Source organism: Pelophylax lessonae (genome assembly GCF_965119305.1).
Source record: "Pelophylax lessonae genome assembly, chromosome: 5".
Lineage (NCBI taxonomy): Eukaryota > Metazoa > Chordata > Amphibia > Anura > Ranidae > Pelophylax > Pelophylax lessonae.
In genome coordinates, this window is record NC_138772.1 from 118,812,600 (window position 1) to 118,840,509 (window position 27,910).

At 39.9% G+C, this 27,910-nt stretch overlaps 1 protein-coding gene across 1 annotated transcript in view; it reads right to left on the bottom strand.

Moving 5' to 3' along the window:
• Positions 1-27,910, bottom strand: part of DLEC1 (DLEC1 cilia and flagella associated protein) — a 114,487-nt gene that overhangs the window by 62,568 nt on the left and 24,009 nt on the right. The window contains exons 8-18 of the mRNA XM_082258049.1: positions 24,915-24,999; positions 24,098-24,185; positions 22,532-22,705; positions 12,214-12,350; positions 10,431-10,523; positions 8,523-8,613; positions 7,607-7,769; positions 7,332-7,524; positions 4,963-5,021; positions 3,173-3,347; positions 1,800-1,893 (exon numbers count right to left, since the gene is read on the bottom strand). Of these exons, the coding sequence (XP_082114175.1) occupies positions 1,800-1,893; positions 3,173-3,347; positions 4,963-5,021; positions 7,332-7,524; positions 7,607-7,769; positions 8,523-8,613; positions 10,431-10,523; positions 12,214-12,350; positions 22,532-22,705; positions 24,098-24,185; positions 24,915-24,999 (1,352 nt within the window). The remainder of the gene's footprint in view (positions 1-1,799; positions 1,894-3,172; positions 3,348-4,962; positions 5,022-7,331; positions 7,525-7,606; positions 7,770-8,522; positions 8,614-10,430; positions 10,524-12,213; positions 12,351-22,531; positions 22,706-24,097; positions 24,186-24,914; positions 25,000-27,910) is intronic.

The following is a 27,910-nucleotide window of genomic DNA, read 5'->3' on the forward strand; positions in this document are numbered from 1 at the left end:
GTTATATCTGTTCAATCAGTGCAAAAAAAATACCCATTGATCCTGCAAAAAATCTTATTTATCTGCCCAAGTTTTCTGCCTGTGTTGCAGTCTTCTCAGTTAAATTGTTCTCAGTTATTCCTGAGAACTACAGAACCCCTTCCCTCTATGTTATGGAGAAGAGGAGGGGATTTGTGGTGTCCTGCAAGGGTGATAGAGATGCTTTTTACAGACACAGCATAGTGAGTGAGCATTAACACCCTAGAAAAGGAAGACTCATTGGGTGAAAATACAATTACATTTTTGTTCCTTGGTTTAGATACACTTTAAACTATGTTAGCTAAGAGCAAAAATGTTTGCATATTCCATAGCGCAATTAATAGACCTCCTTCCTGGCAATGAGCAATCCAAATACACATCACACCTACTCTGGTATTGTGGAGCCCTGTCCTTCCTTCCTGTGCACAGAGTCTGTACACCGATCAGCTATACCTTTATGACCACTGACAGTTTAAGGCCCAGACAGTTCACACTGATGCAACAATCTCTCTGAAATTGGAGCACTTGTTGCATCAGAAGTCAGACCCCATTCTGTGCAATGGAACCATTCTAGTTCGTGCAACTTGAATTGCTCCAACTTAGAAAAAGGCTCCTGCACTGCTTTGGGTCTGACTTTGGTACGCCTTGCATTGACTTCTGCTAAAGAAGTTGCATGCAAGTCGTGCCGAAGTCCTGCTGGGGTCTGACTTCGAAGTTGTGGGCAGTGTGAACCTGGGCTTAGTGAAAAACATTGGTTATCTCATTACAAAGTCATCTGAAAGTCAGTGGAAAATAATAGGCAACAAGTAGACATGTCATCCCTTAAGTTGATGTGTTGAAAACAGAAAAAATGGGCATCCCAGTTTGTTGTTTATGTGGCTGTATAGTCGCAGACTGTTCAGGGTGCCCATGTTGACCCATGTTCACAGCCAAAAGCACCTACAATGGGCACATGAGCATCAGAACTGGACCACTGAGCAATGGTAGAAAGTTGCCTGGTCTGAGGAATCATGTTTCCTTTACAACATGTGGATGGCTGGGTGTGCACTGCTTACCTGGGGAAAAGATGGCACCAGAATGCACTATGGGAAGAAGGCAAGTCGTGGGAGGCAGTGTGATACTTTGGGCAATGTTCTGCTTGGAAACCTTGGGTCCTGCCATTTATGTGGGTTACTTGACACGTACCAACTGCCATACCATTGTAGCTGACCAAGTACACTACTTCACGGAAAAGGCATTCCCTGATGGCAGTGGCCTCTTTCAGCAGAATAATGTGCCCTGCCAAACTGCAAAAATGGTTCAAGAATAGTTTGAGGAACACAACACTGAGTTTGAGGTGTTTACTTGGCTTCCAACTTCTCCAGATCTCAAGCCAACTGAGAATCTGTGGGATATGTTGGAAAAACGTATTTATGGATTCATGGAGGCCCTAACTTGCAACTTACAGGACTTAAAGGATCTGCTACTGATCTGCTACTGATAGCTTGTTGCCAGATACCAAAGCATACATTTAGAGGTCTAGTTCCGTCCGTGATGGGTCAGGGCTGTTTTGACTGCAAAAGGGGAACCTACTTAATATTAGGTGGGTGGTCATGAAGATTTGGCTGATTGGTATGTATTCTTTCCATATATTGAGATTTTTGGCAGTTAGAACTATCACTTCATTGATCAGTTTGGATCCAGGGTTGCTCCAAGGCTACAGACTTGTCATCTGGCAAAATAATCAATAAAATATACAGCAATACACAACAGCCCAACAAATAAAGTCTTTGCAAAGGTACCAATGCTTCCATTATGTGGCTCAATCTGGATGATGTTCGGAGCTGTAATGTTATCCCATTCAAACTGGACAGAGGAAATGCTGTTATTCCACATCTACAAGACAAATATATTTTATGTGTAGTCATAATACTTTCCTAAAAACAATGCTTCATGCTATTTAAAATTTTTTTTTGTTATTTGTGCCATTTCTTTATGACGGCATTTAATAAATTAGTTTGTAGGAGTACTCACTATCATCTATCTGTATAAGACAAGGCAATCAGCATCTTTTCAGAATGACTGAAGGCGGCAACCAGATGAGGAGTACAAAGACAAGTGTGTCTTGCCTACAGTCAAGCATGGTGGTGGGAGTGTCATGGTCTGGGGCTGCATGAGTGCTGCCGACACTGGGGAGCTAAAGTTCATTGAAGGAACCATGAATGCCAACTTGTACTGTGACATACTGAAGCAGAGCATGATCCCCTCCCTTCGGAGACTGGGCCGATGGACAGTATTCCAACATAGTAACGACCCCAAACACCTCCAAGATGACCACTGCCTTGCTAAAGAAGCTGAGGGTAAAGATGATGGACTGGCCAAGCATGTCTCCAGACCTAAACCCTATTGAGCATCTGCGGGGCATCTTCAAATGGAAGGTGGAGGCGCACAAAGTCTCTAACATCCACCAGCTCCTTGAAGTCGTCATGGAGGAGTGGAAGAGGACTCCAGTGGCAACCTGTGAAGCTCTGGTGAGCTCCATGCCCAAGAGGGTTTAAGGCAGTGCTGGAAAATAATGGTGGCCACACAAAATATTGATACTTTGGGCCCAATTTGGACATTTTCACTTAGGGGTGTACTCACTTTTGTTGCCAGCGGTTTAAAAAATTAATGGCTGTGTGTGGAGTTATTTTGAGGGGACAGCAAATTTACACTGTTATACAAGCTGTACACTCACTACTCTACATTGTAGCAAAGTGTAATTTCTTCAGTGTTGTCACATGAAAAGATACAATAAAATATTTACAGAAATGTGAGGGGTGTACTCGCTTTTTTTTGTGAGATACTGTATATGCAGGAATTGAGATAGGAGCAGCAGAAAGGCAGCCTTTCAGGTTAAATGGAAACAGGGAACAGCTTTTCTGGGTTTTTAAGATGTATTCTGCAGGACTCTCATTCTAATGCTTGCATTATCAGTTAGTCCCTGAACAAGTCATTTTTGTGTCATAACCGCATTCACAAATTCCCTTGCAAAGTATAACTTCCCTTGCAAAATGCACATCCTATTTGCCTTTAGTAAATCAACTGCATTGAGTTGTAGGCCTCTGCATTTTGAAAAAAGGGTCATGTATGTGCCTTCATCTGTTGTGGTGTGGAACGTAAAAACAAAACTTACTTTAAACTTCTTCCTCATAGTGGTTTCAATAAAACTTTCTCCTGAAAAGATGATTACATAAGGCTCCAGAACTAAATTAAATGGTTCTGTGGTCCCCTTGAATTCAAGATCGAGGACAATGACATCATTTAGTGTAGGAGTCAGTTCTGCAATGCTCATTGGATGTTTATTTGCACTATAAAAAAAAGAGAACACATACATATAAAACATTATGTATGGTGACCTAAATAGACACTAAAGCAGAACGAAAGGAAACTTACCTTTCTTTCAACTGTCCTTCGCCGGCATCATCTTCTGTGTGCCATTCTTCGGCAGTCTTCATTGCCATGTTCAGGATCCAGTCATCCCGATACACAGGCATCAGGGCAGCACGGTAAGCTGAGCTGCGCATTCGCAGCTCAGTTTATATGTCAAGGAATGCTGCAAGCAGGCAGGTAGGTGGATTTTATTGCAAGAGAGATATTGCATGTGCCTTTCACTATCTCCTCTTGTCTCCCTATTAAGCCGTGTTCTTGTGATACGCCATACATGCATCACACCTCTTTGCGACTGTCCACAAGTAATTTCAGACCGGGGCGAAGTTGATAAACAATAAACCTCCTTACTGAAGTTGTTGAAAAATACTAAATAACAGTTCATACAAAGTCTCCAGTACACATTCTTGTACACAATCTTCTAAGTGCCCCTAAGGGCTCTTTCACAAGGAGCGGACCGCATATCATCCCATCCATTTGCGGATGATATACAGACATAATGTATGTCTATGGACATTGCGGATGTCAGCGGATGACACCGCTGACATCCGATTTTGCTTCCTTTCCGTTTTCTTAACAGAGGAAAAAATAGGGTTCTGTTCCGTTCCAAAAAACGGAACAGAACTGAAAGGATGAAAATCGGATGTCAGCGGATGGTCATCCGCTGACATCCGCAATGCCATTGACATACATTATGTCCGTATATCATCCGCAAAAAAATAGGATGATATACGGACATGCGGAACGCCCGTGTGAAAGGGCCCTTAGTTAGTCCACTGGTGCCCCCAATTGCCCATGAGGTACTCATACCTTATAAAGGTGAGAAAGTCCTTAAATCCATTTAGCAGTGGCCTAAGTCCATATTCCTGGAACCCCAATTGGGCTCCCACAGGGGTTTCGTTTCTCTGCTATCAGCATGAGTCACATCTGATCAGTTTTCCCTACACCAAGAGAAAAATAGTGACAGGGGACGGAGCTCCAGCTGATTGACAGCTTCAGCTCTGTTCTTGTGTGCTGAGTAAAAGGGGTGTGTCTCTTCCCTCCAATCAGCTCTCAGAGCTCTCCTCCCTGATCTAGCTTCAGCTCTCCACCCTCTGCTTTTCAGAGCTGAGAGATCCTATGTAAATCCCGAACTTTGAATGAATGTAGGGGAAAGACGACTGTTCATAAACAGGTACAACTTATATAGGAGAATTTGTTTCATCTTTGTATCACCTGAGGCTAGTCACTTCAGTGGGTATATGTAAGAGTTTATATAACCACTTCAAGTGGGGAGACCTGGAACCATACCTTCGATCGTCTTACAAACTTTGCGCTCCCAAGAATTGAATCATCACATTTATAAGGAAACAATCAGTGATTACAGGGTTGGATTGCTTCAGAAGCATGCCTGACGCAGCCTCTAATAAAACATAGCACAGCACAAATAGAACCATCGTGGTCACTTTGCGTGGCACTCTGTTTATTATATGGTTATATCGTTGTCACAAATATACCAGCAAAGATGACTGGTGTTATCAGAAGCTGGCTTCTTACCTTGGATTCTCTGGGATGTCACTTAATACCATCTGAGCAACACTGTGATATTCAATTAGCTATGCATGGAAAATAAAATATAAATATATTCAGTAACAGTTTAAAGGTTAGCAACAGTCATTTTTTTTTTTTTTTTTAATAAAACTCTTTCCTATTCATCTTGTTAGCTTTTACCTCACCTTATTTTTTATTTATGCAGACAAAATGCCAAAGTTTTAATTAAAGTGGTTGTAAACATATAAAATAAAAAAGATTGAATCATATCCTTTTATAGGGAAATATTTAGTAAAGCTGGTGCACACAGAATCTGGTGCAGCTGTGCATAGTAACCAATCAGCTTCTATCTTCAGCTTGTTCAATTAGGCTCTGACAATAAAACCTGGAAGTTGATTGGTTACTATGCACAGCTGCACTAGATTCTGTGTGCACCAGTTTTAGTAACCCCCCCCATTATAGTGTGTACTTGCCTCTATCCAAAGCACCTAGTGTGATTTCTGTCTGCTCTGCTATCCACATAAGTCACTTCTGACCGCCTATGCCAGCCTTTCTCAAACAGGGTCTTGTGGCACTCGGGGGTGCAATTGCAGAATGTCTAAACATTGCCTCAAATTGCCCAAAAATTGTTAACGAGCCAGCAGGTGGATCAGACCTGCCTTTTTTTTACACAAAGCCACATTTTTTTTTTTTTTTTTTGCAGCATTACAACCTTGGGCATCATGCGGGCAAGCTGATGGCATCCTAACAACCAATGACATCATCAAGTGATAAGGAGGATGTTGGGCACCTAAGGACATCCCTTTTGCCCCTCCCCTGCTCCACTCTATCAGCACTGGGGTCACATTATCTGAGTGAGGGAGAGGAATTGAAGGAGAAGAGAAACAGTAGAATACTAGTCAGTACTAGTGTGCAAAGGTATATTGTTTTGTAAAAATATATCACCCTCTAATGTTGAGTGTCCTACGCTTGTAGATACTGCTGTATTATATGAAACTGTTAGTTTATTTTTTTATATTATAGAATGGGGTGCATTATTTTAAAGGTTGCCTTGACTGAAAAAAGGTTGAGAAACCCTGGTCTATGCCGACACCAGACAAACTTGAGAGCACAGAGCAGGTGATTGACAGCCTCAGATGTGCATTTTTCACTATGTGACTGTGCAGAGGGGTGGGGGCTGTCTATTCTCTCCATTCAGGTCTCAGATTACACTAAGCTCCTTGCTCTATGCTCTGCAGTGTGTGACATCATAACCCCGCTCCCTGCCTTCTGGAGTTCAGAAATTCTGTGTAAACTGTACACTTTGAACAGCTGTAGAGGAGAGAGGGCTGCAGTTAAACAAGTACAAGGAGGATTTGTTTCATCCCTGTGTATCACCTAATGCTAGTCACTACACTGGATATAGGTAAGGGTTTACACACACTTTATCTAAAAATCTCAAATTATTGGGTTATGCACTTCTAAATCTCATATTTATGGGTTATGCACATTGTTACTCTACAGGAAGTTCACTACTAGAAGTTCTCCATATTTTCTTGTGGAGAATTCATTGCAGAGCACATATAACCTGTCATGGACGCACAATAAAAATATGCAAGTGTTAGCTAAAGAACAAAGCTGTCAACCTACAGCGAATGAGGGAAATCTAACTATTATGCTCCTGGACAACAGAGAAGACCCAACAAAGTTGGTACCTCAACCTACTCTTTTATTTTTAAAATGTAAAGATACATACATATAGGCTGACTATATACGATTCATTTTTTTGGATCAGCCAGAGGGCTGATGGGAAAAAAACAAATGGATTTCTCCATGCACACAAGTGACAAGTGAGGTGGATGGAGCGATCCTCCCCACTGTCAGAACACAATAGCACAGCGGGAAGGATTCCTTCATCCACCTCACTTATGTGTCAGAATTTACTGATCACTGCTACAGCTGATTGACTGCAGCCACTGATCAAATAAAAGTGTTTGACAGAAGTTGATTGTTAGATCAACTTCTGTCAAGCGGGAATGGTCATAGATGGATTGAAAATTCAGCCGGTCCCTGCTGAACCAGGCACATTTTGATCAATCTATGGACAGCTTTACCCCACTTACTGCCATTTAAATGTCATATATTAAAACTTCAGTTGGCAGTTGGTTCTGGAATTTGTTAAATGGATAACATAGGATGTGTCTGAGTGCCTAGAGGGTTGGAGCTTTTTCTTGAAATGCTGGGCAGAACTCAAGGCTCTAATTACAGCCTGGGCCTAGAATCCAAGGGGGCAATTTAAAGACTAACACTTGCAGGCACTACAAGTGCAGCACTTCAACACTGTTGATAACATAGAATGGATTTAGACCAAGTTGGTAATTTGTCTTAATTTATACCTTAGTGGGAGTGTACATCACTGTGAACATGTGGTCTTGATGAGGTTGCAGGACGCCTTGCAGGGGGCTAATCATGAAAGCAGTATTTGCATCAATGTTATTCTTAATTTTCGCCATATCCACAGCTTGTCCCGGTTGTAAAGTTTGTAAATATGGCTTCATAATCTGCCAGTAGAATGGAAGCTCGACGTGCCTGATGGGTCATAACATACAGTTACAATACAAATTACTGACACAGGCAAATAGCATGGACTATATTGATTAAATCTACTTACGTTGTGTTTCTAATGACAATACTCTTTTGCACTGTGGAATGTAAATTTGTACTGGGAAAACGTATTAAATGGTCAGCTTTGACATCAGTAAGCTCACCAGGACAGGAAGTGTCTTTTCCTTCACTGACAGACACCAACTCTAAGCCCACAAACTGTCCATATCCTTGGAACAGAAGGAGAAACAAAATGGAATCTGAGGTTTAATACACATACTGTACATAGGCTAATGTATTACTAATCATTATATATTTGTCTATTCTTGCCCAAATTTTGCACTGCCAGAGTCTATGACAATCTTTCGTCCTGATCTAAAGCAGCACATGAAAGTGGCAGTGATTATTCTATGGAGATTAGGAATCTTGCTCTGAAAAATAACAGATATGTTCCAAAACTATAGAGAATTATTGTGAAATTGAACATTTTTGACTTAGATATAACTTAATCTCTACACTCAAAATATCAGCTATAATTGTAAATCAAAAAGTGCAATGGCAGCTTCCATACTTTTTTGCAAAGGAAATCAGGAAAATATGACATCATTCAAGCAAGCAACCTCTTCACAGCTCTACTGTTTGAATCAGTAACTGCTTTTAACAAAGGAAAAGTGTGCCATTTATGGCTGACTTTATTTAGGTGGTACATTGGAATATCTTTCACCATTTTCAATTAAAAAAGTGTGCCCTCTGACACAGATGAACATTTTGGGAAAGCACAATGAAACGTTTGAACTCTGAGGAAATGGAATTATCCATATTATGAGCCATTTTTTTTTTGCATACTGAAAACTATATGTAAGCATTACTGCAGACTTTCCCATAGCATGATGACTTGCTTGCCTCACAAATTAATCAGATTGGTGCATCATCAGTAAAATGGGTAGAAGATTGACAACGTTACAAATTTTCTCTTAACACACCTGCCAGTGTAAGTTCGTTGACCTGGCAGTTATCACAAACAATGGTGAAAACCTGGCTGTAGGTCTCCATGGATGAAGGGAAGAAGATAACCTGTAAAGGACAATAACGAGATATAGAATCCAAACATATACATATTTATTTTCCAAAACCTAATGCAATCAGTCTAATGATGGCCACACACATACTGATATGATCATTCAATTGACCAGTCGATGGGAACAAACAGATTACTTTACACAAAAATGTAACCTATACAAATCAAGCTCTTAAATGCACCATCAAATCAATAATAAAAATAATTAATCATTTTTGAATGCAGCATGTTGATTGACCATTCTAGAAATGTATTGATCTTTTCTTATCTTACTGTATATAGAGTATGTTCTATTAGAGAACCAGTAATAGATACTGATTGACTATGCAAACAAATAGCACCTTGTTTAATTTTTGTGAATGATATTGAAAACTGGCTGATAGCGAAAGGAGTATCCATGTGTGCTGACTTGTGCAATTATTTAATAGAACACAACACACACAACAAAATTCCTCTAATATAGATTGGATATTGACTAGGGTGTCTACCCAATAATGGGGGACCTCTAATAGTGAATCTCCAATCATACTCTACAATACATGTTTGGCAGGCTATCTGCTTCTTTAGGAGTATGGTTCAAGAAGAATATTAAATCTGTAAAAAGATACAAACCCAAAAAGAATACAGAGAAACAACGACATAGATAGGTACGTATATACTAATGTGCAATCACATCAAAAATAAAGATAACCACCAAAAAGTGAGTAAAAGCAAATATAGACCCAAATCTTTTCCCACACATTACCCAAATACCATGAAGGTGTGGGCAAAACATACTCACCAAAAACCACACCAATACCAAGGGACAGCAACGCCAATTTGCCGAGAGCAGGTGGAAATATAGATTGATAGGAACGAATAGGGACAGAATGTATAATTATACGTATGGCTTAACATAAGGCCATCACACTTAGGAAATGTCCCTAGAATCATCTGATTTGAGCTGTTATCCAAGACCACCTCTTTCCTTCCTGTCTATTTTCATCTGTTGCTGATTGCCCTTATTATTACATTGTGCTAGGTATGATGTTATGTTACTTATTGGGTGTTGTGATATGTACCCCAAGTGGGATGGCCTTATGTTAAGCCATACGTATAAGTAAACATTCTGTCCCTATCAGTTCCTATCCATTCATACCTCCACTTGAGTCCCGCACTCGGCCGGGAGACTGCCAAATTGGCGTTGCTGTCCCTTGGTATTGGTGTGGTTTTTGGTGAGTATGTTTTGCCACACCTTCATAGTATTTGGGTAATGTGTGGGAAAAGATTTGGATCTATATTCTTTATTTTTGATGTTTTATATATATATTCCTCTTGAACCAAAGTCCTGAAGAAGTGGATAACCCGCAAAACATGTAGAGTATGACTGGAGATTCCCTATTAGAGGTCCCCCATTATTGGGTAGACACCCTGGTCAATATCCAATTTATATTAGAGGATATTTGTTGAGTTCTATTTTAATCGCTTGTTCGCTCTTTATTGGACAATCATATTGTCTTCCTGTTGTTCAATTTTCTCTCTATAGGTGACTTTTTTTTACATACATTGATGTAATAAAGTTTTGTATTTTTTTAAAGTATCATTGTGTTGAGATTTTATATTGTACCATGAAAGCCCTCAATCCAATTTTTTATTCCATATGTTAATATATAGGACGAAGGTACACATTCTTTATTTTTTAGTTTGCTTGGCACACACCATATGTTTAAATCAAGCATAAATTACAATATGTATGGTGCACATCAGGCTAACAGAATCAGATAGATCATAATCAAGTAAGCAGAGCACGTGAAGTGAAGGTTACTACACTAACCTCAATAACAGTTTCTTGCCCAGGATACAGTTCAAACATAGCTGGGTGGATTCCGAAGGGTGCCTGTTCAACAAATCCTGCTGTTGCTATACTCTTCAAAAGACATTATACAAGTGTTAAACGCTATAGTCAATGACAAACAGAAATATGTAATGTTATTTTTGCCTTCTATGATTTAGAATTGCAGCTAAAGGCTAAAAGTGATACAAACACAAACTGTTAAATTGACATATTGTATACAGATGTTGGCAATATAATTATTTTAATATAAAAAAAATCTAAGTACCTTTTTCCTAATTGATATACAGCTGTCACAGGCCCCAGATCTTTCCCAGCCTTTCTGAAGGGAAACATCAGCAGGAGGAGCTTCTAGTCCTCTGCTGCTGGTCACATGTTTAAAAAAAAAAAAAAACAGCCTTTGGAATACGGAGTAAAAATAAATAATTAATACCAATAAAGTGTTTTAAAGTGGGAGTAAACTCCCTTGGTTGATTTTTACCTATAGGTAAACCTATAATAAGGCTTACCTATAGGTACAGTAAATATCTCCTAAACGTTCACTGTTTAGGAGATATTCTAGTGAGCAGGAGCCGGTGACATCACCGGCACATGCTCTCTGAAGGAACAGCATACCCGTAACCATTCCTTCAAAGCCCTGTGCCGTAAATAGAGATACATGTGCGTGGGAGTGACATTATTGGGGCTTGGCAATTCATATCACTGAAGCCCGCGAACCTGGAAGGAAGATCGGGTGAAGATGGAAGTGCCTACAGCAGTGACAGCACGCTGGTGGAAGGTTTTTCTTTCAGGTAAGTCTGCAATAATTTGTTTTTTTGCTGAGGTTTACTACCGCTTTAAATTGTTATATATATATATATATATATATATATATATATATATATATATATATATATATGTTTAAAATCAAATCTTTATTATTTTTTGGCAAAACCATGGTGTGGGTGGATTTCTGCCAGTCAGAGGCTGTGTCACGCCCCTCCAGCTTGTGTCATAGAACAGGGAGGTGAAGCCTCCATCAATCTACATATAATATTCCACCCCCATTGTGTTTATAGTCACATGGGCTGCTCAGATGTGATAGGGAGGAAATGTTCAGCATAGAAATACGCTGAAAAATAAGCATGTGCAGAGCTGCCAACACTGCTCTGCAAAATCCCTAGCTGAATTGAGGACATGGACAGGATCGGAAGATAGAGAACAGCAGGATCAATAAGAATTATTGCAGAATACAGAAAATGAATATCATAGTGAGTGTGAACAGCATGTAGAAAAAGCATTTATGAATATATTTATATATATATATATATATATATATATATATATTTTAATGATGTGGGTTTATTGACACTTTAAACTGAGAGGATAACCTGTCAGACTGTTACCATATTCCTCTGTTACACTAGCACCAGAACCTAAAAATGCTAAACTTTTCACCTTCTCTTTCAAGGCAAGGAGACGATCTGGAGCACAACCCGTTCTCTTTCAAAATGTATACAGAATGAGAATGTTAATAATGTAACCAGTTGGATTTTAGTTTCATCTAGCTTGAATTAGATTAGTTGTTACAGACAACATTTAAATTTTTCCTACTGCTACGTTTCATGCACAACACCTACTCTCAACATGCCTATCCAAAGTGTTTCTATTGAATGTTACATTTCCCTATTTAGTAAATATCAGTGTTTTCTGGCTGTGACATGACACCATCCAAACCTTCTAGAAGAGTGAGAACACAGTGAGTAACATTTGAAAGAGGTCTTACTCTGAAGTTTGCTGGAGGCCAGAGACTTTTGGGCATAATGCAGAAGCTTCCACGACTCAGCCCCTCATTCCTGCAGAGACATTCCAAGACCTTTACTCCTCCGACTAGGCACGGACCACAGTCCAGGATCCGAGGCACTGTTTAAACAATCAACAGTAACTAGTCAAAAACACTTATAGTAAAACCTAAGACAAAACATTTTTTGGTGATTTTGACAGAGTGGGGAAGAGTTAAAACCTCTGGTCAGGTTTTTATTGTGTAACAAGGCTCATTGTAACGGAAATGTGAAGGTTTATTAATGCATTAATTATTTATGATTAGGATTAATTAATAATGATGAATTAATATTTCTCCCACAAGATTAACCACTTACCGCATATTGACGTATATATACGTTGGTTTAGTGTCAACGGTCGGCTTTCCGTCCGTAACGACCGATGCGGCTCGCGAGCCGCTCGATCGTTACCCGGGTGAGCGGGAGGGGACGTCCCCACCCCTCCCGCGACCGTCCGCCGGCTGGATGGAGTCCCGATCAATGCCGGAAACGGCTTTGATCGGGTCTCCGATGACGTAACACGGAGGCGGCGTCCATGATGTCACTTCCGGGTTACTGTGCTGCAAAAAGCGGCACATTTAAAAAACGGCTGTATACAAAAACGCAGTTTTCGGCGTTTTGCATACATGGAAGTGTAGTGGAGGGGTCGAGGGTCTTTTAGACCCTCGATCCCTCCATAAAGAGAACCTGTCACTGCATATTGGTGTCACAAGGGATGTTTACATTGCTTGTGACAGCAATAAAAGTGATCAGATTTTTTTTTTTTTTTTAAAAACCTGTAATAAAGTTAAAAAAAAAAATAAAATAAATAGGAAAAAAAAAAATGTAGCCGCCCCCATCACCGTTAGCTCGCGCACAAAAAAAAACGTATACGGAAGTCGAGCCGCGAATGAAATCGCTGTTCAAACCACACATGTGAGGTATCGCTGCGATCGCCAGAGCGTGTGCAATAATTAAAAAAAAAGAGCTACACTCTAACTCTAAACTGGTAACCTTTAAATAAATTTAAAGCGTCGCCGATTGAGATCTCTATTGACCGTAGTTTGTCGCCATCCCACGGGGGGGCGCAATTTTAAACTGTAACATGTTGGGTATCTATTTACTCGGCGTGACATCATCTTTCACAATATACAAAAAAATGGGCTAACTTTACTGTTTAGTTTTTTTTAAATGCAGTGAAATGTGATTTTTCAAAATTTTTCCAAAAAAATGGCGTTTTAAAGACCGCTGCGCAAATACCGCGTGACAAAAAATATTGCAATGACCGACATTTTATTCTCCAGTCTTTGCTAAAAAAATATATATAATGTTTGGGGATTCTAAGTAGTTTTCTAGGAAAAAATACTGGTTTTAACTTGTGTACAAAAAGTGTCCGAAATAGGGCTGGGGCTTAAGTGGTTAAGTTTTGTGGACTGTGATACATCTCAGGTTAAGAGCATTGCACTTTGGGAATTGTGGTCTCAGCCAGAGGGAAATCCATTACTAATCAGACACAGGAAACTACAAAATCCAGTGTGCCTTAAGTCAGGAGGGGTCATATAAATTAGAAAGCCCGCAAAAACAAATGGAAAAACAAATGGAAAAATGGAAAAAAGAGACTGGTGTGTTCAGAAGTGAAGATCCTGTCTGGGAGAGAGACAGGAAGGGAGATGCAGGGAATTACTGTGCATTACAGTGAAGACAGGGTCTGCCAGTTCCATAGAACTGAGAAAGCTACGTAATCCGCCAAGTCCAGTCTGTGGGGCCCACTCGAGCCAGGGATCATCCTGATGCTTAGTACTGGAGCCGCCAGAAATCCAGACCTGCTGGTTTCTGCTGTGATGCTGCCAAGCCTAGCTAAATGCTGCATCACAGAGGTACCGCTGTCTGATTGCTGCAGAAGTCCACCTGGAATCATTCTCATCTAAAAGGGGTCCCCTGTTAATCACTGAGGGAGACCTTCTACTACAAATACTGTGGAGTTGGTGAGTGGGATATTAACCCTTTGTGACTTATTGACTGACTATTGAAATCTATTGAATGCCATATTACACTATGCCCCTTAAAGGCACCACCTATTATCTATTGATGTTCTGGAACAGTCCTGGCGCTCAGAACAGTAACCCTGAACATATGTGATATATCTACCACTATACCTCTAATAATTAACCCCATTCTGGACACTTCTCCACTCAGTGCTCTCACGGTGTTCATTTATAACTGAAACATAGTAAACTGTGTTAACTATGCTTCAGTTTGTGAGTGTACAGGAAGCTGCTCATCACAGAGCACTTCCCATTCATTCACTGTCCCATGCAACTGAGGCTGCAGAGAAATGAATGTGTTTCTGAGCTTTGGGGTGCACACCCTAATACAATAGGCACAGTGCACACCTATGTATACAACCCATTTCCTTGTTGCATAAACTATTCCCTCTAGTGCTCCAACATCTTCAAGAGCTCCAACGTAGCCAGCCGAATACTTATATTAAGAACCTGTTATCTTGCATAGTCAAAAGTTTATGATTACTTTGCAATTATTGAATTATAGCCTAGGCCTAGCCTTCTCACCATAAGTGAATCTATGTGACTTAGCCATTATTCTCTTGATACAAATTTTACCGTCACCTTAGGCTGTTTATTTTCAATGAAAAAGCTACAGTTTATGCTGACCTAACCAGAACTTGAGGTGGCACTCCTACTATATTGTTTGATATTTGAAACAGTATATCTCAAAAAGTATTCCACATTGTATAATCCCGTTCTTTTTTTTTTTTTTAAAGTATTCATATTCTCAATATATTTTGTCTTTCCACTTTAAGGTTTAGTGTCTCATTCAGGGTGTGCAGTGAATGAATAGGAAGTGCGCAAGCTGAGCAGCTTCCTGTTCATTTCACAAACTGAAGCATAGCAAACACTTAGTAAGTAAAACACTTTACTATGCTTCAGCTATGAATAAACACAGTGAGTCAGTGTGTTCACTATGTTCATTTAGAAAAGGAAGGGGCTGGTGAATAATATATTAACTAGCCCTTTTTTCCGCACCACTTCCTGAAACATCTCCCCCAGCAGCTGGGGGTAGAGGAGAGTAGGGAGGCCAGCAGCACTGCGGGGGGTGCAACACTGGGGTAAGCCTGGGCAGAAAGGGAAATCGGCACCGCACAGAGTGATTAGGGTGTGCCCAGTCACTCCCCCTGCGCACGCCTATGCCTAAGGTACTAACCAAAAGCTATCAGTCTTTGTCTATTGACGTGTAAACCTGAGGTGTCAGAGATACAAAGATCTTTGTAGAGGTCAAGTTAAGAACAGAGGACCCAATAAAACCATTGGCTCCTGCGGGGGTAGCGCTACAATTGATATCTGTGTTCCCATTTCAGCTGACCCTTGTGACCCCACAAGTAACAGGGATCTACTCCAATAGGGCACACATGTACACTATAAAAAAAATTTTTTTATTTCTGTCTGTCTACACAATTCCACCTACTTCCTGTTCTGATTATCGCACAGGACTTAAGTAGAAATACACTATATGGTGAAAGGTTTGTGTACACCTGACCATTACACCAATATGATCTTCTTGAAAGTTCTAAAACTATGGGTATTAATATGGAGCTTCTGTCCTTGGAGGCTTTAAGTGGCTACACTATTCTGGAACCTTGGAGTGTGTCTGGGGGGCATTTATACCCATTTAGCTAAAAGAGTATTTGTTGGATAAGAAGCCCTGACTGGCAATTATTCCTAAAAGTATTCATTAACATTGAAGTTAGGGCTCTGTGCAGGCCACTCAAATTCCTCTACACCTAAGCATGTCTTTATAGACATAACTTTGTGCACAGGGACACAGCCTCCTTCCTTTGTAAATGAAAAAAAAACTTCCCCACACTGTTGCTACAAAGTTGGTAGCACATAATTGTGTAAGATGAACTGTATGCTGTAGCATATATAGTATATATGGCCATATAGCGTATTAATAGAAAAGAAAAAGATAAAACAAAAAAGGAAAAAATGGGCTATATATAGTAAATACAAACAAAACACGAAGTGCAAGCAGCAACATATCTGTGAGATATTAGCACACTTCCAATACAAAAATACCTTTTTAAGTTGCGCTAAAATAATAAACATAAAAAGTCCACAAGTATAATGTGATAATCCAAATGGGTGTCACTAACATAAGTAGTCCACAAGGTAAAATAGTAATTCTGATAAGTGTCACTACCATCCACCACCCTAGAAAGTGATCTTATTAGCAAAAAAATCAGGGAAGTTCGAAAGGTATAGACTAGACTACCAGCAAGGGCAGGAATTCAATTGGAAAAAAGGTCCAAATACATACTTAGCAGGTGAGGAATACTCCAAAAGAGAGGAGGACAACAGACCTCCTTTCTTGGGTGCCCAGGAACCAAAAGGAATAAATTCTAAAGGAAAAAATAGATGGAATTTCCATCAGAGTAAGACACCAAAGAAAAACCCTAGAGACACCAGCACAACCAGAAAGAGGGGCACTAGACAGAACATTGGGAATACCAATACCTTTACTTCTGGTATCCCTAAAAAAGATAATTAATGGACCCTCCAGAAATTCAAAGAATCCTGGAGAGGAGGCAGAACCAAGGGGTGCAACCGACATCTATCCACAACATGGGAATTTTGGACACAAAAAGAACAGTACACATTCCACGAATACAAGTCCTCCAATCTACTTAGACCCACCTACATCTAGTCCCCCCCCCCAGAATCAAGAGCACCAGAATGCCCCCCTTTTTTAGAACTGGGGGCTGCCGGGGGATTCACCCCAGCAGCCTCTAGTCATTACAGCTCACTCCCACAGAGACAGTCAGTAAGGAAAAGAGAAGAAGGAGGAAGAGAGGGGGAGAGAACATCAAAAAGAGGGAGAAAGTAATGCAGGAACATACCACCATTAAGATTTATAATCTGTCCAGCTCAGTATTTGCTGATACGGAGCTGGACTTATTACGGAAAGGTCTTAATTTTGCCCCTAAAAATCCCCCAAACCTGTTTGAGCTCTTCATGGACTTCAATAATTACATCAGGTGTTTGACGGTCAAGAGATACTTTGCACTTAAAAATTAAACTCCTAAGGAGCCTCATAGATTTGGGTTAGAACCACTAGGGGTAGATGAGAACCTTGAGGATGATGCACTACCCATCCTGGAAAGTTTGCTTCAAGAGGGTGGCTGCGAAAACCTACAAGTGGAACTGGAAGTGAGTTGTCAGGAAGGTAGGAAAATGATGCCCAGGCATTTTAAAACCAAGTCTTCCTTTTTTCCCTATTGAGTCAACGGTAATTTCATCCAGACTTTTTATGAAGTGGTGTTTGGCGAGATGAAACATATTTGTCAGAAGAATACTAATAATAATGCCAGACACGTGGTCAGAGGTGCAAATTGGGAAATTTCGGAAGATGCAATCAAAAGCCTCAAAAACAATGATCGTATAATTATAAGACAGACAGATAAAGGTTGAGGTCTGGGTATACAAGACAGATCTGCCTATCTGGCAGAGGCCATGAGGTTGCTTGGAGATATGAATACATATGAGACACTCCCCAAGGACCCCCTGCCAGAATATAACATTTTACTAAAACAACTGCTGGATGGGGCACCTAGGGATTAAGTTATTACAAAAAATGGGTACCAGTTTCTGTTTAGGCAATATCAGCTCACCCCACACTTCTATCATATACCTAAGATTCAAAAGGACCTGGTTAACCCTCCAGGTAGGCCCATCATAGCAGGTTTCGATAGCATTACCAGTAACCTGGGATGCTACATTGACTACTTCCTCCAGAATTTAGTGTCAGAATTACCTTCTTACGTTAGAGCTTCTGGCCATATGCTGGACATTTTGTTCTCCTTTAGGTGGTGTCCACAATACAAGTGGCTATCCCTGGACGTTACATGCGCCCTCTGTCTATTTCTTCATTTCCCCTTAGAAAGTGACCCTGCATGTGAACACCGGTACCAATTGTTCGAAAAACTCCCTTACCGAATGATTTAGACCTCTCATTACAAAAGGTCATAAACGCTTGTAGCTCCATACCCAGCCAGGGTCTTACCCAAAATACAGAAAGCTCCACATACTGTAAACTTGTAAAATGTTATTATTCAGATAAAAATTGATTGCACTTACAGTGTAGATGTAAAAAAATGTCTAAAATTGTGTGCGTAGGCCGGCACACACACACACACAACCTGTCCTTCCGGTATTTAAGGGAATCAGTGATGTCAGCGCGTAGCTCCTCCCTACATGTTTCATGATACGTTGACATCGTCCAGGGTCACAGACGGCGCGCTGAGTCACCACTTACATCTAGTGAACTAAAGTCACGGTCAAAAAGTATATAGCAGCCACCTCAGTGGGACCTATAAGGTCACACTGTTGCAGCTCACTGATGACCTCTAGTGGACAGCTACAAAATAATTAAAAATTAGCCTCTACAGTACACAAACCACACAGCAGGAACTAGAAATAATGTATCATTGGTGCCACATCATTGAATTCAAGAGTAACAACTAGTGGGTAAAATTGGCATGACCAAAAATACTAGCCTAGCCACAAATTCTAATATCTATGTCCCCTGTGCCAATCGGCACAAAATATGAATATAACATACTACAAAAGTTTATTAAAATAGACTTTGACTATTAAAACCTCAATCAGGAGAACCAAGACTCAGACAGAGTTTAAAACTCAAACAACCTAAAAAGGATAGATACTTATTTCAGCATTGTTAATACATGCACTTACATCAATATCCACATTTAAACCATAAGGTATGTAAAATGTTAACCTATATATCTAGGCCATCTCTGATCTAGAAATTTCCCTGACTAGAGATCTACCCCTCCAGTGAAGTTTGTATTTATCTATACCAAGAAACAGGGTGTTGGAAGGGTCTCTATTGTGCACCAAGGCATAATGTTTAGACACAGAATGGTTCTTGAAACCCTTTTTAATGTTACTAATGTGTTCATTCAACTTCACTTGTAAGGCCCTCTTAGTCCCATATATTGTAGTCCACAAGGGCACTGCAACAAATATACTACTCCTATGGTGGAGCATGTAATGAACGGTTCAATCTCAAAAGCACAAGAGATACTAGTTGAGGTAAAACAGCTCATTCTCCTGCTCTTACATGTATTGATGGTGCGTACCTAACATTTTCTACATTGATAAAGATTTTTTAAAAAAAGCTTCTGTTGCTCACTGGTGGGTTATGAGCATTCTAAGCTATTTTATCCCTCAAAGAGGGAGCCCCTTTGAAAATCACTTGAGGTCTTTTGGGTAAGACAGTGCTCAACACCCTGTTGTTGTCCAATATGTGCCAATGTTTTTGTATTAGCCTCTTCACATTCTGATGTTGTTTTGAGAACGTTGTAAAAAATGGGATAAATTATGTATTAGTGTCTACGCTATTACTTTTTGGTCTTTCCCTCAATAGTAACGATCTATCCATTTCTTGAATCTCGCTCAAAGTCGTACGGAGGGACTCAGGATTATAACCCTTCTTAACAAACCTATTTGTCAGGTCAGCTTTCTGTGTTTTAAATACCTCCACCTCAGTGCAATTACCCCTGTTTCGCATATACTGCCTTTTAAGTACTGATCTCAACCAAGACTTGTGGTTGCAGCTATCCATGGGCTTAAAGAAAGTAGAAGTAACAAATTTCCCATCTTTAAAAGTAATTTTTAAATCCAGAAAACGAATCTCTTTCAAAATTGCCTCAAAGTTTAGAGAGATTCTCCTCTCGTTATTAAGAAATATCATAAACTCATTGTAACTCAGGGCCACTCCCATCCCATAGGAGGAGGATGTCATCTTTATACCTAGCCCATAGGACAATCTGAGGTTTCTGTTGTGCATAGATGACATGCTCCTCCCATTTAGCCATAAACAGATTTGCCATACTGGGGGCATATTTAGCCCCCATGGCCACTCCTCTGTCCTGGCGATAAAATTGGTTTTCAAACCAGAAATACCTATGCGTCACCGCAAGCCCAAGAGGTTCCATAATAAAATCCAACTGTCTGTTAGGGAGACCTTAATTCTCAGTCCAGATAATATTTCACAGCCGCAAGGCTGAGATTATGTGGTTAGATCGTATACAGTGAAGATATGTCTGCTGTCACCAACCACAATCCCTCTTTAGGTGTATAATTTGATAATAGATTGATAGTATGTCTGGTAAATTTCTTGTATGATGGCATTTTCTGTACAAAAGGCTGGAGGTAATAATCTATATATTTGTCCACTCGGGACGTAACCAAATCGATCTTACTGACAATTGGACGACCCGGTGGGCAAGTTTGTCTCTTGTATCTTTGGTGGATAATATATTATTGGGTACGGGGCGCACTTGGCACTAAGAAAGCTTTTTCCTTCTTGTTTATAATACCTTGTTTTGAACCCCTATTGACAATGATTTCAACTTCCCTTTTGTATTTCAAAACAGGGTCCCTATTTAAAAGGGTAAAGGTTTCCTGATCCCCAACTATGCGGTGCATCTCTGTCAGATAATCACATCTGTCCAGGACCACAATTCCACCTCCCTTATCCGCTGGTCATATAACCAATGACTTATTTTTACACAGGGAATCTAAACCTTTTTCCAAATCCTTCTGCATTTTCACATTCTTAACCTTCATCAGATCCAAATCTCCCAGGACAACATCCCGAAAGACCTTCAGTGAAGGAGCTAATGCCCCTGGAGGGTTGAGCAAAGAGGCATTATATAAATGTGTCTATAAAAGTGTTGGTATTTGGATGAAACAACTCTACTTTCTTTAATAGGACAACAAGTATCGCTTAATGTTGAGTTTTCGCACATACTTGTAAACATTCATATATGTCTGAAACTTGCTCATCCTCCTAGGTGGAGCAAATTTCAGACCCCTATTTAGAATCAACCTCTCTGATTCTGTTAACACTTGATGGCTTAAATTGTAAATCCCAGCCCCTTTTATGTTCTCTTTCTGTTTGATTAAGTCCGCCTCCCCCCTCTAGTTCCTCTCTTTGTTCCACAGGTCTTTTTTATACCTTGATTGGCTCTGGGTATACCCCAGTCCTGGTTTCCTTAGTTGTTGATCTGATCTGAGTCTTGGTTTTCCTGACTGGGGTTTTAATAGAGTAAAAGACTATTTTAATACATTTTTGTAGTATGTATATTTTATATTTCCTGCCGATTGGCACAGAGGACATACAAATTAGAATTTGAGGATAGGCTAGTATTTTGATTCATATGAGTTTAGCCCACTAGATGTCACTCTTGAGTTTAATGATGTGACACCACTGATACATTATTTCTACTTCCTGCTGTTTGGTTTGTGTAGAGGCCAATGTTTAATTATTTTGTAGCTGTCCACTAGAGGTCATCAGTGAACTACAGAAGTGTGACCTTATAGGTCCCACTGAGGTGGCTTCTATATTTTTTTTTGCCTGTGGTGTGAATTATCAGATTTTGGAGTTATATGGCTTTATTGCACTAGATGTCACTGTTTATGATTTAATTCCGTGACATCATTATAAGAATATTTCTATTTCCATTGTGTATATTTTATATACTCTTTTTTTAAAATTTTATAACAGACATTTTATGAGGCGGCATTAACGTGACTGTATTGGTCTAAACGCGGTGCTGCCCATAAATAAAAAGGCTCTATTCGGAAATATGGAAGGGTAAAGCAATTCTGACCTCCTTTCAGTAACTGAAAGTGAGGCTTGGTTACGATCTAGCTGAACATTTGGCTCTGTTGTTGCCATCTGAGGCTCAGATCGAGGTGTGGTCTGTGTGTAAGGTATATTAAGTGGTGACTCAGCGCGCCGCCCGTGCCCCTGGGCAACGTCAACATATGACGAAACGCATAGGACGGAGCGACACACTGACATCACGATACCCTCAAATCCCGGAAGGACGGGTTGTTGTGTGTGTCAGTCTACGCACACAATTTTAGTTTTTTTTTTTTACATATACGCTGTAAGTGCAAACTATTTTTGTATTCTGAATAATAAAATTTTACAAGTTTACACTTTTTACGTTTATTTTTTTGGTGCAACTTATATAAGTAAAGAAAAAAATAAACACATAACAAAGCTGAGGAATGAAATTACCATTTAAAAATATAAAAGGGCCTACAAAATAAACGATATAAACAAAAATAGAACAAACCAAATAGAATAATCCCAAAAAGGTTAATTCATAATAAAATAGTTTTTATCTATAAGGTGAGAATTAAGGAACACAAATATAAATCCATTCCTTACATGTAAGTATTGGAGGTGGTCTCCTTGCTTCAATAGGGACTAAAACTGGATATGGTGCTTGTGACTCCACCAATATGAAATCCTCAAAGTCAGCCAAAGAGTCAGGAACAAAACGTACTGTATAATGACAACTCATTCCCGGTGCTACAATTCCACCTTCTCCAGGAAACTTTCCTAGAAGCACAAATACAAAATACAGAGCTGCGGTCATGGGTAGCATGTATAAAAATTAGCCACACTTTAACAGACAAATATCGTGAATAGGAGATATGAACTACTACTAATATTTATAACAAATAGTATTGTAGAATATTATTTAAAGGGGTTGTAAAGTCATAAGGTTTTCTATCTTAATGCATTCTATGCATTAAGATAAAAAGCCTTTTGTGTGCAGCAGCTCCCCTCAGTCCCCCTAATACTTACCTGACCCCCCTCTCTATCCAATGATGTCCACGTATGCCTCAGCCATCTGGGACTCTCTCTCCTTATTGGCTGAGACACAGCAGCAGCGCCATTGGCTCCCACTGCTGTCAATCAGTTAGCTAATCAGTAGAGAGAGGGGGTGGGGCCGAACAGCAGTTCCATGTCTGAATGGATTCATGGAGCTGCAGCTCGGCTCAGGTTCCCTCATATCAAGCTGATTGCTGTGGTGGCACTCAAAAGGAGGGAGGGGCCAGGAGCTCCAGCCAGGGACCCTGTAAGAGGAGTATCTGTCCTGCCCTGTTCAAAAGCACTGCAAAGAGGAGGTAAGTATAGTATGTTTTATTTTAATAGAAAAAAAAACGAGACTTTACAATCACTTTAAGTGCTTATCAAAGGCTTTTCTGCATCGGTATTTTTTTTACTGTTGGGGGAAATTGGGCCATATTTGTTAGGATTTTTGCCCTCCTCTGGGTCCCCTTTTCAGATTCTGTGGGTGCAAAGTGTTTTTTTTTGTTTTTTGTAAAAAGGCATGTTTTTTTTCATTTAAAGTTGCACTCTAGGCAGATATATAAGATATTTAACAAAAAAAAAAAAAAAAGAGCACAGTTGATTGCCCAGCAATTTATTTCTGCTCCATCAGTGTACAACCAGCAAACTTGTGTTGTCATCCAAGCTGTGCTTTCACTGCAATAGGGGTTAAGGACTTGACTGTGCATGTCTGGCAGGAGTGTCTGAATCAAACAATAGTCTAAAAACTAGGGTTGCACCGATACTGGTATCGGTATCGTTACTGATACTAAGCATTTGCACGGGTACTGGTAACTCGTGCAAATGCTCCGATACCCAAAACCGATACCTTTGTGGTGGGATTTGAGCCCATACAAAATGAATGGGCTCAAATCGCACTGCAAAGAATTCCATGTGATTTAAACAAGAATGCAGCGGGAGTCTTGTCCGAATCACATGCCGTCCACCACTCCTGTGTGAACCTAGGGTTGTCTTAGTGACTTCAGTACTGGTAGATATCGGTTCTCGTACTCGGTGGTAAAAAAACGGTATCGTGCAACCCTACTAAAAGAATTACCTACATTGTCATACCTGTCAAAAAATGAAGACATGCATTGATATTTATGTTTTACTTACCAAGTCCAACAGAAAAATATGGAGTGGAAGGAGGGATGATCCTCACGTGACGACTTGATGCTGTCATGTTCCTCAACTCCACCGTCATCTTTATGTATTTAAACAGAGATGAAATCAGTTACATGCTGTAGAAGACCTCTAGCTTCATTAGGCTGTACAATTTTCTGTTAGATCTACCAAAATCCATATAATATGAGGTCAAAACTAAACAACACTTTCAATTGTATCCTATAAAGCAGCGCCACCTCAGTGTAGATTAAAAGGTTATTTATTACATAAAAACAACAAAGTAACTCACACAGAGGAGTGTATATGTACCTGCCTTTGTACTACATAGTTGAAGGTAAATCTAGAGAAAATTGTACAGAAAAGTGTAAGAAAATTGTATAATGTATGGCCATCCTTAATCTGTTTTTAAATATTCTGTGCATGTTAAAAAAAGAAAAAATCATCCAAATGCAATAATTATAAATATAAGCTTCCTAAAAATATACTATACTTTCTCTTTAAAATTTGGAACGTGTCTGTGTTGAGTTTGCATGTTTTCCCTGTGCTTGTCTGGGTTTCCTCCGGGTACTCCAGTTTCCTCCAAAGATATGTTAAAAAGTTAATTGGATCCTGTCTAAAATTGCCCTACTATGTGTATAAATGAATGTGAGTTAAGGACCTTAGATTGTAAACTTGTTAAGGGCAGGAATTGGTGAATGTACAATATATATGTAAAGTGCTGTGTAAATTGTTGGTGCTGTATAAATACATGTAACAAATTAATAATTAATAAAATTCTCTCAACCACGATCACACTGTTGAAAATCACCTCATATATCTGTCCGATCTCATATTCTGGGAAGAAGATAACAGGCGGGTTAGCTAGAAATATTGGTATTGGCTCAGTGGGATCACTAGTTAAAAAAAAAGAACAAAAAAGTTAAATCAGTATAATTTGATAAAAAAAAAAAATTTCCTAGCATATTATCCAGTTAGTCATTACAAAAAGAACTAATGAAATAGTTTCAACAATGTTAAAAACAGGTGTTTGCTGTATACATACATACACAAATACATCTGAAGCCACAATGCCATAATACGGCATCTTTGAAAAGTGTGGTCCCTACTCTAAATTACGGGGCACATCTAGAAAAAAAATAACCCAAGTGCAGGCTTACCTTGGAGGTAGCCCCACCCTCCTTAACCTCCCTGGCGGTATGATTCTTTTGGATTTTAGGTGCTGAAAGCGGTACCATTATTTTGCATTTATATATATATATATATATATATATATATATATATATATATATATATATATATATATATATAATGTATACAGTTGGTTTGGGCTGCTCATTCACAAGAATTACGTATATATATATATATATATATATATATATACGTATATATATATATATATATATATATATATATATGCATATATATTTACATAAAAAGTACAGTAAAACTGCAGGAAAGGGCACTGGGGGGCAATCTAATGTGATTTTTTTTGAATGGTATCAGTGTGTTTGGTGTGTTTTTACATTTGAATTTGCCGCCGGTTCCACCCCCCTGCGAACGTCACGTCGCAGGAGACGGAAGCCGGGGCACGGAGACGATCGGGAAGAAGAACCTGGATCCCGGTGACAAGGTAAGAAACCTCTTTTACAGGATCCAGCAATGCTTCTGGCGGTACCCCGAGTGTGGCTCGGGGTTACCGCTTTTGGCTCTGAAATTTAACCCCGAGCCACGCTCGGGAATACCGCTAGGAAGGTTAAAGTGGAACTTCACCCAAAAGGGGAACTTCCACTGTTCCTCCTCCTCCCCCTCTTCTGCAATATTGCTGGTTTTGACAGATACCTGCTCCCACTTCTACTCAGATCGCCTAGGTGTCCCAAGCAGAAGTTCTCCTCTCTCCCTCCATTCCCTTCTCCCCCATATGTTACAGGTCCCAGAAGACTGCGGGACCATTCACAAAGTAAAGTGCGGCTCACGCATGAGCGGTGGGCGGCCGGCTGTGAAGCCACACGCTGTCACAGCTGGCTGTTCACAGTTAACATGCTGGCACCGGGGACCGAAGACTGGTGGAAAAAATGGCCCGGGTGAGCAAAGATCCTTGGATAGGTGAGTGTCTGTTTATTACAAACCAGCAGCTACAGTTTTTTTAAACATTTTCAGAAATATAACTGGAGCTCCTCTTTACCACAACACACCAAAAGCCTAGATTCGCTCAAGGAAGCTAAAGACTTGCAGTATGCATCTGCACCAAATCCAACAAAACCCAAAATGGCAACTGCCTAGATTCATTTCTATTATAAAGATACTGGCATGACATTAAATGGTGTTTTAATGATTATTTCCCTTTAAAGTGGTGTAAAATCCAAAACCAAAAATGTAATATACTGCAACTTACTAATTATTAGATGTGGGAAATGCATTTGTTTTCTTTTTTTTGTTTTCTTTTTTTTCTCCCTCTGTTTTTATCTGGTGATCTGGCCAGTAACACACCTCATGTATTAGACACCCTCTGGATGAAGAACAGATTTAGATACACTAACACATTTAAGCCAAACTCCAGCTAATACTTTATAAGCAGTTACAGCAACAGTTTCTTTCCCTTTTGGGATAAACCTTTTACATAAATAAATAAAAGCTGATTATTGTAAGCACCCCTATCAGTGGTGAATGATTTGTCTCACCACCCTAACTGTTACACCTTCAGGACAGTTTGTTCTGGCTGGATCCTCAGGTGAAAAAAAAAGGAAAGGGAAGCCTACAAAAGAACACTGATGCAGCAATCACATTTAAGAATTGGTAAACTGCAATATGATACATGTTTGCTTTTGGGTTTAAACTAGCCAACATAGCTTTGGCAGGAATTTAAGTTCTCATGAGCTGGGCCCCCCTATACCTCTTGTTTTATATTGTACTGTAACTGTACTACCTCCCTTTATTTTGTAAAGTGCTGCACAAACTGTTGATTCAAATCTGTAAAGAAAAGCGCACGCAACCTCGGGCAATAACGCTTTAATAAAGGACAACAACACAGTACATTGGAATTGCACTCACACTTTTCCTTTAAGACAATCGCTTTACAGCATTCCAACAGGAGCTACTCGCTCCTCCCGTCCCTCCAGATAGTGACTCTGCGGTCTCCTCATTCGCGGCTGCCGCCGCTGTATCCCCGCTCTCCTTCACTTCCTGTGTTGCCTGGTCACCGGATGCCGGTTCTAGTGCGCCTGCGCACTATACCAACGTAATCTACGGCGCCTCAGGAGAGCCTCAGCCAAAGCCGGAGCCACAAGTTGTACGGAGCTGCGAGGTGGGAGATTCAAGACACGGGTGCACTGCCTCTGCTGTTACTAAGGACAACGCGTTTCGGAGGCGGAGCCTCCTTCCTCAGGTCCCACCTTGCTTCCTGCTAACGCCCCTCCCTATATACCCGGGATACCATCGGCCCTAATTATTTAATTGTGTATTCTTAAAGGGGCCAGTAACCAATAATCCTTATCCACCTTGGCTGGGACGGGAGAAGCAAGGGGCTATCCACTTTTAAAAAACATATATTAAAAAACATACATTAAAGATACAGTTTAAGATACAATTTAAAATACAATTTAAAATTTAAAATACAATTTAATACCAGCGCAGATATTAACCAGAGCTATTATAGATACATGTTTGGATATCACATTCCCTACATAGAAATGGTTGTCTCCTGCTAAAAATACATAAACGTATCCTAAAAGTATATATGTATATAAGACTCTAAGCTACATCAGCATTTCCTAATACCAATAGTCGACGGATCATATTAATTCCACA